The sequence below is a fragment of the Parambassis ranga genome, chromosome 5 (assembly GCF_900634625.1).
Source record: "Parambassis ranga chromosome 5, fParRan2.1, whole genome shotgun sequence".
Lineage (NCBI taxonomy): Eukaryota > Metazoa > Chordata > Actinopteri > Ambassidae > Parambassis > Parambassis ranga.
The window spans coordinates 10,748,557-10,764,958 of NC_041026.1; the positions used below are offsets into that span (position 1 = coordinate 10,748,557).

Here is a 16,402-nt window from a genome sequence, read left to right on the forward strand (position 1 = left end):
CTGCATGAACTGACATTTTTTCCAGCCCCTGTAATACTCTGTCCTTACAAATAATTGAATACGACGCTCGCTTGTTCATGTGTGATGTGGATTTTGAAGGTTGACAAGCCATCTTAAATGGAGATTAATGCCGACAATGGGGCCTGCCTATACCGCCACACCCCTGCCATCTGCAACCCAGTGTACCGAAGGGGTCCACCAGCAACCTGATTGGACCCCTACATCCTCTGGAGAGCAAGCTGTCAAGTGATCTGCCTGCATGAAATGACCCTTTCCGCGTTATTCCCCACAACCGCCCACCCTCTTTCCTCATTCGTATTCCTGCCCTGTGCGTATATGTGTTGGCTCAGATGCCTGTAATTTCACCATTCCTCTTTTTTTTCCTCCCATGATAAAAAAAAAAGTGGGAAAAGAAGGAAAAAAAGGGGCGCAGTGAAAATTCCAGACGTTATTACAGTGCTGCATGCATGGCTCCAGCGATACTCTCCTTTCATCTCTGTTTCCTCCTTTATTGACAGATGGTAGTTATCAGACAGTATGGAAATACTGTGGTTTAGATAGTTTTCACTGACTTTTTTTTCTCCCCTTTGGTATTTATGACCTGATGATCATCATGAGAGCGTTGTGGTTTTGAACAGAGGGCCATGCTGCCAGTGTAGTTTGAATCAAGACACTAACATTTGCCACATGGGAATGATGTGTGCTTGAGATGTGAGTGGGTGCACTTTATATGTACTTTATTGTAGTACGGCACATTAAAGTGCTTCTATATGAATAATAATTGTGACTACTTTATTGACCATATATTATTTAAATACTCAGGCAGTTAATCAAGTAAAAAATGAACCAATATGATGTGATTGGTCACAGAAGTGGTGTTTTTTGCTTGTTGAAGCATCCTTCATACATCCTCCCTTCCATACAGTGCTGGTTCTTAACACGATAGGTCCTCTCAAGGGTAGATTATAGGATGTGTCTCCTGGTCCAATTCCATTATCTTCTACTTTGTTAATTAAGGGTCTGTTTTAGCTCCCCAGTTAGCCTCATTAGTTTTTTTTCCCCCACTGGTCTTGGTATTCACCTACTACACATTTGTAACTCAGATTGGCTGAGCTTCAAATAGAAGAAAGAAAAATGACTTCTGTGGTAATTACATTTTGCGTTGAAAACTGTGTGGATACATTTCTTTTTGTAAAGATCCAACTGTTTAAAGTGGAACTTTGCTTAAAGTTTCAAATTCCAAACAAACATGCATCTGCTTAACTAGGTTTTTTAGATTATATATTTAATAAGTCACAAGAATGAACATTCAGCTTGGACAGCATAAGATAATGTATAGAATTGAGCAATTTTATCTTCTTAAACGTAAACATTTGCTTGTTCTCTACATTTAAAATCCCTTTTTTTTAAATATTTTAGACTAATGGAATCTTTAAAGTAAATCTTTAAAAATATTTAATCTTTAAATCTTTAAAGGCTGATAAGTTGATAAGTTGATTTTTTTTTTTAAGTTGATTTTTTTTGATAAGAGATTTTTCAATTAATCAAAAAATGTTAGATTAATTGATCTTAGTTGGGTACATATTTGTAAAAAATATATATATTACACTTTGCCTGCGGTCTTTCTATTTGGGACTGCATAATTATTTATAACTATATGGAGGATAAGAGTATATATGTATGAGCACATTTCACACTCTATCTATGCCATGGTGCCCGCCTGTGTTATTTATGGCCAAAGTTAAGGAGATAATGAGAAATAAGGTCAGTTAGTGGGAAATTAATTTACACCAGTTGTTACATGACTAATATTTCCCTTACAGAGTATTTTTAGCTTCCACTGACATTCTGAGCAGTACTCCACACTTCGTTTTGTCCTTGTAAATACCAACCCTTGTGATGGTGAGCCTTGTGTATGTGCCCACATATATGAGGTTAATCCCTTGCAGCATGAGCTGAAATTGTCCTCTGGGCAGTGGCTGGATGGGGTTTATTAGTAGCGTTCTGCTTTATGGTCTCTGCTTATTTATGTGTTGCTGTATATGTTTTGGAAGAAGATGGAATTAAATGAGCGTCGGGTGTGTGGGTGTGTGTATACATGGTGCAGTGTCCTGTGTGTTTTGGATTCACTATATGACTTGTGTGTGTGTGTGTTTGAGTGTGTTTTGAGCCTTAGCCCTCCTGAGGTGCCTGCACCCCTCAGAGCTCATTTCCCAGGTGTCCCACATTTCCAGCTAATCTCCTGCTCACTTTGGCTCCTAATCTGTCTCAAAGGAGCCTGCTGGAGGGAGGCGGATTGGGGATCTGAGCTCTGTGACAACTGCACAGGAGATGCAGCTTAGAGCAAAATGCTGAGGGACACAGTGGGGAAAGTCACTTTCCAATCATCACCACTGTCCTTCCAAACACCATGACACATGAGTCTCTTACTCTACACAATCACACAGCTGCACAGTGACACACAACCATCTATGAAGGCATAGATAGAAGATGTCTGCATCAGCATAGTGTATGTAATGGATCTAAGAGTCATTTAGAATTGATGTAAGTTATGATGAAGTTTGATGCCTGTGAGTCAAGTCAGGAAGGTTTGGGATGGGACATGAAGCACACCAGTCTGGAGTAACATCATAGCCACCAACCACCCCTGCATGCCTGTTTGTGGTGGTGTGTTCACCTTTATAATGTCTTATATCACCCCATGACCAGATTTGTCTTTTTCTAGGCTAACATTCAAGCCAAATGAGAACATTTGTCATTTTCGCAGTCACTGAGAATCAACATTTGTGTGTGAGGATGTGTCTGCCTGAAATGACAGATTATTGATAGCTAGTAATTACAGAGACAACATAAATTGGAAGTGGGGTGATGGTGGCGTTCACTCAAGAGACTGGGGTTTATGTCTCATTGCCTACCAATTCTTACTCACTATTTTCGTCTTCAGTCACTGTTTGGTTGGGCATTAAAACTACATACTTGGTTAGGTTTTGGAATAGATGATGGTTTGGCTTAAAACAGACTTCACCACACTGAACACGTACTACAAGACAAACTTCTCCCTTGTCTCCTCTTCTGTGGTGATGAACACTTTGTCGACTAGGAATTTTTCTGTCATCATTCCCTTGATTATAAACGCACAAATTGTTCAACCACTGCTGCTTTTTTTTTTTGGTGGGGACAGTCTGCTGTGTCTTAGTTGTCAGACAGAGGTTTGTGACCCATTTAAATGACCCTGTGCTATCCTTGACTTTGAGACTAGTTTGATTTACACCTTGCAGTTCATCAGTGTTTACCCTCACACTGCTCTGGCTTACAGTACAGCACAAGGAGCCACGCAGAGTCCCAGACCCGTTAATTGCAGCAGGCATGGAAACCTAGAGGGAGAAATGAATATATCATTTGTGTGCCAGTGTGGAGTGTGTGTGTGTGGAGTGAAGCGAATGCCAGTTGTCTAATAGCTTTCACACAAGCCTGATTGAATTAGACGGCCAGGAGGACCGCATTCCTAATTGAATTGCGGAGACCCTGTGTTGCAAACAGTGCAAGCTAGTGTTCCCAATGGAAGTGCACAGACAGAAGGGGGCAAGCTGGCCTGTCCTCGCTCACAGGAGCAGACGCACAACTTGTGGCCCTCTTTCTGCGGCCATGAATGTCGTTTCACAAGGTTACGCTCTACTTAGTGGTGACCAATTCAAAGGCTGGGAGACATTATTTGTGGTTGCTGGATGGTCAAGTCAATGAGAGAGTTATTGCAAAAGCTAACAGGTTAATCTAATTTTCTCTTCTGGAGGAACACACCTCTCTGTGATCGCCTCTAATCTGTCCCCACAATGATTCATACCCTTTTTACAGGCAGCACCAAAGCAGAACAGAAGCCCAAACTTGTTCATAGGCTCAGTGCAATGGCCTCTTTGGTCACAAAAGAAATACAGGGAAATACCCAGCATCCACACACACACATACACAATCCCTCTGACGCTGGCCATTTTCACTGCTTTCAGCACTTTTTCCTGCTGTGCTCACAAAACCTAGCACCTCTGATTTTTTTCTACCCCTCCAGCCTTTTCTCTTTCACACCTTCAACGCACACACACATACACACGCACACACTTATTGTCTGTCTTTGTCTCCCTTGTCTCTTCTTTAATGGTGTGTTCATTAAATAAAGCAGTTTTGGGGAGGGTGGACTAGGTCCCTGAAAAGAGGGAGTAGGGGGGGATGGGGGGCGGCGGGGAGAGGCGGCTGTTGTTGCTGTGATGTCTGGACAAAGGGTCTTTCTGTTGGGTGTTGTCGATGGTCGATGTGAGATGTGGGTGAAGGAAGCTGGAAAGGTGTTGTATGTGTGTGTGTGTGTGTGTGTTTTTTTTTTTACATTAGGTGTGGCCTTACCTTGCTCCACCCAGCTGATTGTCTGGTTGTGAATGCAGTGGCCAGACAGACGTGATAAAAATGTCAAATACTCCCTCCATGTGTGTGTGAGTGAGTGCTGATTTGGACAAAGGAGACAGCATGGCCGTTCACGTCGGCATCACAAGTGAAGACAACATTCCCTACCATCCTCTGTCATTTCTGTCTGCCTGCATTTTTCTTCTCTTTTTCCGTGTGTGTGTGTGTGTGTGTGTGTGTGTTTCTTTTCTACCTCGCACACATGCTTCACATGGTTTTTGCAGCAGGTCTCCTCTTCTGTGTGCTATAAATCTTTTTGCCTGTAATATTCAGGAAACCTTTGAAACAACCAGCAAATTACCTGCTGTAAAAAACTGAGTAGCACTGCAGTGACTTACCTTACCTCACAGCTCCTGCAGTGCAGTTTTTATTTCAGTAAGTCGAGCTAAAACCTCTAATTAAAGCTTTTATGTCACTATATATTATTAGAAGTCATAAACATAGGCAGACACAAGAAGTTGGGGGCTTGGTATTTGTGTGTGTGTGAGGTGGAGGCGGTGACATTCAGATTATGCTTTAAAGTGATACTTGGATTTGAAATAATCAGAAAACACTGCAAACATCTCAGCCCACCAGCAGACGTTTTTCATATTTAAGAGTGAGCATGCCTGCTGTGTGCCTGGAACCAATTTAAGGTGATCTGGACCTTTTGACACCACTACTGCTAAATTGAGTCTGAAGTGTTTATAAATTCCCTAAAAGCTTTTTCTATGTGGCTTTTGTTCTTGACTTATTGCCACGTTTTGTTGTTTGTCCCAGTTCCAAAATCCGCGATCGCATCTCCCTAGAGATTCAGCAGAAAACGTGGCATGTTTGCTCGATGCTATTGATGATATTAATAGCAGCGTGTGTTAGGAAGCAGGAACAACAGAGGAGCTGTTGTCAATGAATATTCTTGCAGTAATTAACTCTTCTTGCCAGAGGGATATCTGAAGTTAGAGGAGCCATCCCAAAAAAACAGCCTTCAGTACTCACATGTTGATCAGGACTTGCCAGCACCATGATCAAACAGCTCAACAGCAGCAATCTGGGCAGGCAGGGAGGCAGGGAATTAAGGCTCTGATCTGATTTTTAATCACTACTCTCCATGTCTTTGCTTAGCTACTTCTGACACCAGACAACTTTGCCACTCTTAAAATCTGTCAACCAACTTTAAAGTGGAAATTCCCCAAATATTTCCACAAAATAATGGCAAAGAATAAGAGGCAAAGCACAGAGGTAGTGCACACTTTCTCCGCTTGGCCTGCAGAGGAGGGTTTTACTTTAATTTTGTATGTTTTATTTTACATTCTGCACCAACATATTGTTATTGAAAGTGGTCCGTAACATCTTGGCTTTGACCAGGTTTTTACAGTACTCACGTTATGTTCTGTGCATTTATCCTGGTTCCAGAAACCCACATATTCTGAAGTGTTCCTGAAGTGAGAAACACAGTTGCTCATGTTCCATGTAAGCATCCTGATTATAATAAAAACCAGGATGTGATGCATTAGTTTGATTTTTAGTTTGATTGCTGCTACACAGTCAAACTTCTGTAAGTTTTTGGTGCATCGTAACTTCAGCATACATTGACCGATTTCAGCCATTCAACTATCAAAATGTTCATCTCATAGAGGACACTCTGGGTCAACTTCAAGTTATTTTCAAAAAAATGTAATTTTTCAAATATTAAGCAATTTCTGCGTCATTTTTAACATGGGAGTCTATGGAGGAGCCTTCAAAACCACCTTCAACTTTGGCATGTAACTAGTTCCACATGCTTTCAGCTACACAAACCGTTCAGACGTCATTCTGTTCAGCTCTTCAAGGGCTATTAAACTTGTATTCGGATTTGTTCAAATAGGTTTCCTTTTCAGAAAATTAATAAAAATTCAAAAGTCATTTACCATTGAAGTCTATGAGAGAACCCTTCAACGAGGGTCATCTGCCACATGTATCTCCTCCTATTAAGATTTTCTACTTTTCAAAATAAGCGCTTCATCTTTTCAAATTCTTAACAGATTTGCAGATTCTCTAGCAATTCAGAGCAATCCTTCACATCAGCATTCAAAGCAATGCTTCAGCTGCAAGAATCAAACTTTCATTTTCTTCATGCCTTTTCTAGTTGGAATGCTAATATTCCCTTAATAAAGCCTGAATAATCTTGTTAAATATCATCTTACATTTCATAAACCTTTATTTTAAGAGGTCTTTTAATTTGCTTTTTCAAACTTTAACAGGTACAAGTAAAAGTAAAAGTTGTAGCATTAAAGCAGAAGAGGAAATGGAAACAGTAAGGGAAATTAAAAAGTATCAAATAATTAAAATACAACAGAACAATAACTAATTAAAACATTTAAAAGCTATGGTCTAAATGCTGCATTGTCCTGGAATAATGTAGGATTTTACCGTTTTATTGTTGCCTGCATAGTGTAAAACCTGATTTTTTACATTATAAATCCAAAGAGGGCTCACAGTAAACAATGAAAGTATTATTTATAGTTCATGCTTGTTGAGAAAAATTTGCATTAGCCACCATTCCACAGCTGCCACAGAATAATTAAGTACAGCCGGTGTGGCATCATGTGGCTTTTTAAGTGCTAATCAATTATATTATTTCACTTTTCTCCCCATGTGGATTTTAAAGTCATTGTACTGATTGTTCTGCATATTGTTACAGCACATACATTCACCGTGGACACAGTAATACGCTGGATTTCTTGGCTGAATAACTTCCAAAACACGGCCCTTCCCCACCTCGCCCCTCTCCTTTCTTTGTTTCTGTCTTCACACCCCTCCCTGCTCGCTCTACCTCTTTATGCTGCTTCCTTGGGTGTTTTCTCCTCGTAGTGCCGTACCCTCACAGACTTCACTGTGCTGCCGAGGTTCGAGCCCAACTTCCCTCGCATAGCTGTTGCCTGGGTCTCATTCACAAGACACCGTTGACTGGCAGTGTGAATGTCCAGGCCTCATGTTTCCCTCAGTACCCAAAAACCTTTTACCCCCATCAATCATGGAGGAAGAAAAACATGTCAGAGCTAATACTCAGTGACGAGATCTTTGAGATTACTTTACTTTTATTTTGGAATAACATTCTGCCATTGACATTTGTAGAGATCAAAATAAACACACTGCTTTGGGTTTTTTATAATTTAAATTTAAATAATATCTTACAGTATTTGTAATTCATCTGTTTTCTGCATGTGTATATGCATATATATATATATATATATATATATATATATATATATATATATATATATATATATATATATATATATATATATATATATATATATATATATATATATATATATATATATATATATATATATGTATATGCATATACTCTCACATCTCTTACATTTACATCTCTCACAGTTTTAGGATCCTGCTTCAAATTGTGATATACTGAGTCACAACAAAGAGCATTAAACTGTGGCCTGTAGGCTGATGTGTCTGTCTAATATAAACATTGGGATTTGACTAATTCTGCCTGGTGATTTGACCTCTTTTAAAATGGGAGTCACAGCTGCCAATGTTTCCATATTCCAGATGCTACATTTGAGCTGTAATTCAGAATAAAAGACAGACAGACAGACAGGCTGTATTTTTTATTATTTTACACCAAAGAAAAACCTGAAAAAATATAACCATGAGCCTGGATGTTGAAAGGAACTTTAAATTGAAGGAAAGTCTTCTTTGTTTCCTTTCATCAGATGGAATAAATAGTTTTTTTTTTACTAAAGCAGAACAACAGCAGCAGTAAAAGACCCTGAGGGGTTTTAGCTTTAGATATGTCCCATGTGTGAATTTTTCATGTTACTAGACTTCCAACATCTCACAGGGGCAGGTGGGAGCTGCATTACCTGAAGCAAAACCATAGCTTTTTTGGCCCAAGATGCAAGAAATGCCTCTGACATGGTGCAGGTGCAGGAAAAAAACAACATTTTTTTTAAAGCAGTAAAGGTTCAGGATAAGGGGATTTCACAGACGGCTAAGTAAGTGTGTTTACCTCAGCAGTGACTGATGCTTATGGCAACGCACAAACAGATTTAACCCATGTACAAGCTTGTGATTCACCCACACAAATACAGAGTTTGATGGCAGATGATGTGTGTACTCACCGTGTTCTCGTCAGGATGAATGTATCTTTCCTCCCAGTTTTTTCCAGAAAAAAAGGCCTTTTAAAGGGCTCTTAACAGTATGCAAGGCACTTCAGAATTCTCTCAGGCAACAACAGTATAGTGAATAATTCAAAGCAAGCTTGCAGTATGTTTCCATGTTTCCATATCTGCAGAGAGCTGCCTCACATGCGAGGTGTGTATGTTGGGTTGCACTGACATGTGTTTATGTTGTTGGGGCATGTGTGTGCTCTTTTGGAAGGTTTTGTATTCTGTTCACATGATGGATTCTCTTGTAGGGCACATCTCACCCAAAGTAAATCACACAAAATACACTTGCCACTATACATATATTATTACAGGAAGAAATGCTTACTCTGGAATTAATACAAAAAAAAATAATAATAATAATAAAAGGTTTAAAATCTAACTCTTCTTTTCTTCTCTTTTAGCCTGCCCATCAAGTTTTTTCAAGCCGACCCAAGGAGATGAACCCTGCATGCAGTGTCCCATCAACAGCCGCACCACCAGCGAAGGTGCCATGAACTGCGTGTGCCGCAATGGATACTACCGCACCGACTCAGATCCTCTCCAGATGCCCTGCACAAGTATGTACACTACAAACGCTTTATTATTTGCTGTATTGGAAATCTAATAAGCAGCAATGATGTTATTGTTACTGTCAAAATACCACTGAGGCGCTGATATCTCATCGTGCATCTGGCGCCAACCTGTGGTCATATTTACTGAGTTCATGTCAAATGATGGAGAGATATGAGTCAATATTACCTCGCAAGACCTCTATTTAATCCTTAAGCCATGTAGTTTTAATACAAAATGAATTGACAGTCCCATGGGGACTCCAGCCTCCTGGTAGAAAATCAGGAATTATAGCCATCATCTATACGTCCAGCTCCTTCTGTGGAGTTTGGTGGTCGTTATGCACATGTACATCATGTTAACCGATGATTGTAGACCACGAGACAGCACGGCCCTGCTTCAAACTCTCCACATAATCACTCAAACAGCTGAACTGCACTTTCATGTAACAAGATCACCTTCTACCACAGGCCACAGAGTTATCATTCACCATGCCCATACACACACAATAGATACAATCTCTTTGACACACAGTCACGTCTCACACCCACAAGCAGAAGATCCTGGAGTTCAAAGGACAGTGGTTGTCTGTGTAACTCCAAACAGAGACACCCTGTCAGAGCCGTCCCTCACACGATCGTGACGCTGACATGCTCATAGTGTGGCTGTCCACAGATCTGACCCAACACACAAGGCTCAGCTGCCCCCCCTCAACATCACAGAGTCCGTACTCCAAACCAGACCAGAGGTTACTGGGCCAGGGCGCGTAGCTTTTTGTGAAGGGGCAGCCTCGGAGAATGAGCTGAGGCGAGACTCTCTCTTGTCATGCCAATGAAGCTGTTTGAATTTGAATTTGAATTTGAGACTGACACAGAGGTTGGGAGAGAGAGAGAGATTCAGAGAGGGAGATGGAAGGACAGACCAAAGCAAAAGTAAGCAAGGGAGGGGTAAAGCGGAGGAAAAGAAGAAGAAATGAAGAAAGAATTTGAGGGGAAGGGAGATGGTGTGTGTATGCTTGAAAGACAGAGAATCAGTGCATAGAGTGTGGTCTAACTAAAACAAAATGAGGGCGAGCGAGGAGGAGGAGGGGAAAAAAAAGCCCCTTTCAACGTTTTGGTTGTGTTTTTTCCTCACACTCTCTCTCTGCCTGTTGAAAGGGAGAGAGGAGGGAAAAGATTTGATGGTCTCCAACAAAGGAGATTTGCATAAGCCTGGCTCTGGGAGTTGAGCAGCTGTTGTGAATGAGAAAGCAGCAGCGTCACGTCACCCGTATTAAGCGCAGCAGGGCCCAGCCTGATTAAAGCAAGGGAATGGGCCCATCAGAGCGGCCCGCCAGCTAATGGAGGGGGGGGGTGTATTAGTCCGCCTCCCCAGGAAGGAGATGCCAAGGAGGAGTTATGTTTCTGTGTATGAGACACCAAGAAGGGCACTCCAATGGGCTTCCCTCCAGAGCCGGAGATCTGTTAATTGCTGGCAATTAAAAGGAGGTTAAATAAGAAGTGATCGATTCAGATTTAGGATGCAGTGGGCGGAGTGGAATTGTTTATCTCATTAGTCCTGGAGGATATGTCGACCATAATTAGGTGCACATGTCTGTTAAAGATAAACAGTCCTCATTGTTTGTTTGTTTGGCCTGTCACTCAACATGTAGCACCATGTGGAAAGTTTCCACCGCTTAATGCCTCACTGCTAAGAATGTCTCAATGGGAGAAACAGTAGGTTCCTCTCCGCTGCAGTAACTCTATACGGCGCTCCATGAGAAAACTGTCAAGAATAGATGTCAAGAAAACACTTGACAAAAAAGTGGACACCAGCATTGAAAATGAGAGAGTGTAAATGGGCATCCCGAGGGAAGAGTCTGGAATGCAGCCTCAGACCACAAACGGACTAAAGTATCTGTGGACGAGCTTGTGGATTTTCTCCCCTCCTGTGCAGGGCCTATTTTAGTTTGTGATTATTCCCTCTATGCCACCAAGGACACGGCATAACTTCGATTTCAAAATGACACCAGTGCTGTACAAAGTGGAGCAATAAGTCCTTGAAGTTTTGAGTTATGCAACATCTTTTAATCATCTTTCTTCAATGAAAAAGGCAAGGAATTTATATATTTAAAACCAGGGTTCAGCCACAATTTCTGCTAGTCTAAAGAGCACCAACCTGGAGGCAGCGCTGATATATGCTTACTTTAAAAAGATCACCAAGAAGTCACTGTTCATCATAGCCAGAAACTGTTACAACATGAAGTGCTGTCAGACTTTCTGATGGTCTGTGAATGTACCATGTGTGGCTTTTCTATTGGAAACTGCATTGGGTAAACTTCACAATACTGTACACTGCTCCACGCTTTCTATGATGACAATATCAATGTCTAGAAGAAGCCCCAATTTGGTTGTATACTCCAAAATCACAGCTTGAAACATGTTTTATTGTATTTTTCAACAGGGACGAAGCACAATACAGTTATTGTACCAGACATAGCTTACAGCTAATATCCATCTTTCAGTAATTCATTGCATGGAGCATGGGTTGCAAAATATGAAAACGAAAGACAAGTAACGTTCTTCCCAGTGCAGGATTTGAAGTTGTATAATCAATCTCTCCTGTGTTTTTTTTTTCCAGCCGTCCCTTCAGCTCCGCAGGCTGTGATCTCCAGCGTGAATGAAACCTCTGTGATGCTGGAGTGGATGCCTCCTCGAGATTCAGGAGGCCGCGAGGATGTAGTCTTCAACATCATCTGCAAGAGCTGCGGCGGTGGCAGGGGAGGCTGCACCCGCTGCGGGGACAATGTTCAGTTCTTACCCCGTCAGCTGGGCCTGACAGTACCCCGGGTCTACATTAGTGACCTGTTGGCCCACACGCAGTACACATTCGAGGTGCAGGCTGTCAACGGAGTGTCAGATCAGAGCCCCTACTCCCCTCAGTACGCCTCAGTCAACATTACCACTAACCAGGCCGGTAAGTGGGCCCATCTGTCTTTTCCTGTACTTTATATTCCCTGTGTGGTTTCATTCTCTTCTCTTCCCTCCTCTTCTCTTTTTTCATCACTCATTCCCTGTGCAGAGCCTCTTCATCACACTCATTCCTCTAAAGCACATAATGCACAGTGCACAGACCTCCACCGAGTCCGTTTCTCCCCTCTCCTGTATGGTGATGTATGCAGATTAAGGGGCTGTAAAATGGGAAGGAGAGTACCGTTGATGATGTGACAGGCAGAATGTGATGGCCCGCTGGTCTTTACAGTGTGACCTCATCACCATGTATTTCAGACCAGGGAGCTGAGAGCAGGCTAGCTGCTGTCTCCCCACTTCATCAGTGATTACTGCTTTATACTCTTCCATCCACTTGGTTGCAGAATTATGTATTATTATTTTTTTAAGTGAGAGTAAGAGTAGTATATGGCTATATTCAGTCAGCGTACGTACAGGGAGCCAGTATTTGACTGTTTATAGTGCCTGATCTCACCCCAAAATCTTCTTCAATCTCTCCTCTGCAATTATTGGAGCTTTGCACGCTTTCCGCTGTGTGATTGTGGCTGAAGTCGGCAGCCGCATCTCTAATTATTTCACCAAGGCAGCAGCATTGATTTGCTTCTTAATTGTCTCTATGAAACATCATTTGGCGTGCAAAGCTTTACTTCCCCGAAGCATAGACACGGACGAGGGGGAGGCGGGTATACAGGCTTGGCTGTATGTTTGCACTGGCTTTGCATCCCAACATACTTAAGTGCCTGTCATCTCTCATCATCTGTCCCCCTCCACTGTCTGAGCTTACTAAAGCTCCTGGTTAGTGAAGACATATTGGGTGTATCTACACGCTCACTTACTGGGTTTCCTAGACACTGAAGCAAAACTCGAATGTTTACAGAGATCTGTTTGTTTAAAAACTCCATAAAGCACTTTAGTTACAATGCCGAAGCTGTACGCCACACTAAAATGGAGGCCTTTATTCACACGCCGACCCCTTTTTATTGTCTGTTTTGATTTGAGTCACTGGTGTGGTGGGTTAATGAGGGCCTGTGAGTGCAGTTAAGCGTTGTAATGAGGCCCCTGCCCCACTCTGTCTCACTGGGCCACAAAAAGTCTGCCACCCCAACCCTTGGCTTCTCTGCCGCTCCAGCTGAGGGGTCCTGGCGGAAATTGGGGGCTCTGCGCCCTCTCCACTGAAGTGCCTGTCACTTTGGATTAGGCAGCGAGAGCTCCCGTCAGAGGGAGCTGTGAAAAGAACTCAACTCTTGCTCGCCCCCTACTCCATGTTCCCACCTCCCCCCCCCCCGCTCTCCTATCACCTTGCACCCTGCTCACTCCTGGGACACGGAATTGGTGTCCCAGGAGTCTCCAGCGCTGTGCTACAAGGCTGGGGTCACAGGGACCAGGAGCCCATAATTGCATCTGGTTTGTGAGGCATGGAGGTTACATAAACATCGTGTCACCCCTAATTACCTCGGGTAGTTCTGTGCCTTCCTCTTACACCAACAATCAGAGTGTGAGACAAAAAAAATTAAAGTATAAAAATTTTGTATACACACATGCGTAATGACCAGTCTCCTTAGTGAGCTTGTTTTAGGCCACAGGCTGGAGCAAACCATGAAAGTAACAAACAAGTAAACCCTAAGTGAGATCTGTGAATAGTCTCCTTTCTTGTGTGAATCGCTGACTCCTCAGCTATGACTTGTTGGTGTGAAGGGTAGCAGAAGAGGGGTGGGGTGGTGGTGGGAGGGCAGAGTGTGATCAAAACTTCTCACTCTCCATACCCAATCAAGCACCAACCACACTCTATTACCCACAGGGCTTATCCTCCCACTCTGTAGGTGGTTGGCGACAGTTCCTCAGCGATAAAGGATGTGATTGCCCTGGAAAGTGTGGCGCTTGATTACACACTGTAATGCCACACAAAAGCAAAACGCCGTCAGAGCTGGTTTTATAAGTGTATGACTAATTCCCCAAAACTTGGATTGTGTAGACATACGCAGAATCCTTGACATGTGCCTGTAAGCCCTTTTTTATAATAATGAGTCACGCTTAAGCCATCTGCTTGGACTTTGGTCTGTCTATTTAATGTGTGACGATAAATGAGTGGAGGGACTCTGATGATTAATGTCACAGACAGCAGTGAAAACCAGAAGATGACTGTGTTTCAGAGATTTAAATGAGTCTGACAGGTGAGAGAGTGGTGATATATACTGCTATACAGCATGATGCAGTGTGTAGTCTGCTGTCTATGCTTTATCAGAATCAGAAATACTCATCATCGTCATCATTTCTTACATTGGCAGTTATGAGATTTTTTAAATATTTAAGCTGGAGCAAAGATGACAGTGCTAAAAGGATAAAGGATAAAAATGCTAAAAAGACTGGATAGGTTTGAAGCTAATCTACATGCATATTTTTTTTCCAAATGAGGTCCTACGAGGAGAAAGGAAATGATATCCCCCTCTCTATAGAGCTTTATTGTCCAGAAGCTACAAGCAAAACTGTCTATATGCATTGTATGTCAGTGTTGAGCTTTATAAAACTGCACTAAGCATAGTTCTGCTGCTGAAAGTCCTCAGTGTGACAAATCTGGAGTAATCTAAGTCTTCAATGGTCCACAACAAATTCACTCCTATTTGCCAAAAACAATTCATTACAGCTTTAGATGTAATCTTAATAGCTGGTCGTGAATACAGACATTTCTTTTGAAAGGAAACTGTGCAGACAGGACAGGAAAGCTTGATTTCAAGATGTGTTTACTGTATAAATAAATGTAGGAAATGTCTCATGGGCACAACTTTTCCTTTGTGAAAAGGTTGATTCAGGGTGAGTGTTCATAGATAGTAATAGTTGCACAGCATGTGTGTTCTGAACATCCACTTTCTACACTCCTATATATATGTACCCAGTTCACACTGGGGAAATCAATCCGGCTAGAGCGGGATTCGGCCGTATCTGGATATATTCTGATACTGAGTGTGAACACCGCAAATCCAGCTAGATCCAGCTTGATTTCAATCCACCTCTCGGATGTAGATCTAACCAGATTGGCTCAAATGTGGCTCAGGTCTGAACGCAAATGCAGCTAGCGAATCCGGCTAGCGACGTGATACCTCCGGTTAGCGACACAATACTTCCTGTGATTTCAATCCACTATTTAGAGGACTACAAACTCATCACATGACAAAAAAACATGTCCAGTGTACAGAAGCTGCGACCTGCAGTGATCAAAATAGACCATCATGCATTGCACTGCTCCTTTTGTTTTAGAAGAAGGAGATGTTTACTACGTAATTCAAGCTAATGGGATTTTCTTTTTGATTACCGGAGCCCTGTGAGCATGTCGTCTCATCTGTTTTCTCCTTTAAACCGTATATTTCTATATGAAAGCATAGATACAGCTGCAGTCCACATCACACTTGTGTGGGTGGATACAGTTGGGCCAAAGTATGTTGTAAGTAAGGTTTCATTTCTCTGCTGTGTGGAGATATGTCAGTTATAAAAATAGCAATGTTTGGGTGTCCATGGCAGCATCCAGGAAGTGTCTCACCAAAATGTATCAACAGCTGCCTGCTCTTATCCCCTGGTGAGTGCTCTGTGTAGCTGTGTAGTGTGTTTGTAAGTGAGTGGACAAATCTTAATGCAGCCTTACTGAACACTTAAGGTATCAGAGGAAAGGTAATTCAATTTTTTGTTGCTGCAGTCATGAGTGCGTATGCCAGCACAAAGATAAATGGCGAGTATGTGCAGCAACAGCCTTGGTTGGTCTGTTGTTTTGTGGTCTTTTAAAGCACTTTGTATTGATCTGTTGAGTAAAATGAAGGTTCCAGTGAGGTGAAGCTACTGTAAAAAAGGGTTCAAGGCCCACCGCTGCTGTACAGCTGCAGGCATTAGCGGTTCATTATTTCGGATGTCTGAATTGGCCTTTTACATAACAGACACTTTTCTTCCATTGCAAAGAATGCACTGCTGTGTAAAGCAATGCACAACAGAATTACAAGTGACACGATGAAACAATAAGGTCACTGGTTTATCTTTGTTAGGCTTAAATGCCAGGATACTCCTGGATAAGTCACACTCAGAGAAGCAGAAGTCTGTCCTTTCTGGTCTCTCCATCCCGTCACCTCAATTCGGCCTAAAAATCCATCATAACATGAGATGAAAATTGTGACTGAAACCGAACTATGGCCATAAAATTTAATCAGAAATTTCTGACAGCTGAGACGCAGCGTGTGATTTCATCCTAACAGACTTCACAGCACTATCCCGCCATTTTGTCTTCAC

At 42.1% G+C, this 16,402-nt stretch overlaps 1 protein-coding gene across 3 annotated transcripts in view; it reads left to right on the forward strand.

The window, feature by feature from the left end:
- The window catches only part of ephb2b (eph receptor B2b), a 115,846-nt gene that overhangs the window by 72,342 nt on the left and 27,102 nt on the right, over positions 1–16,402 (forward strand). For all 3 annotated transcript variants that reach the window (XM_028405031.1, XM_028405030.1, XM_028405027.1), the window contains exons 4-5: positions 9,002–9,157; positions 11,769–12,104. In XM_028405031.1, the coding sequence (XP_028260832.1) occupies positions 9,002–9,157; positions 11,769–12,104 (492 nt within the window). The remainder of the gene's footprint in view (positions 1–9,001; positions 9,158–11,768; positions 12,105–16,402) is intronic.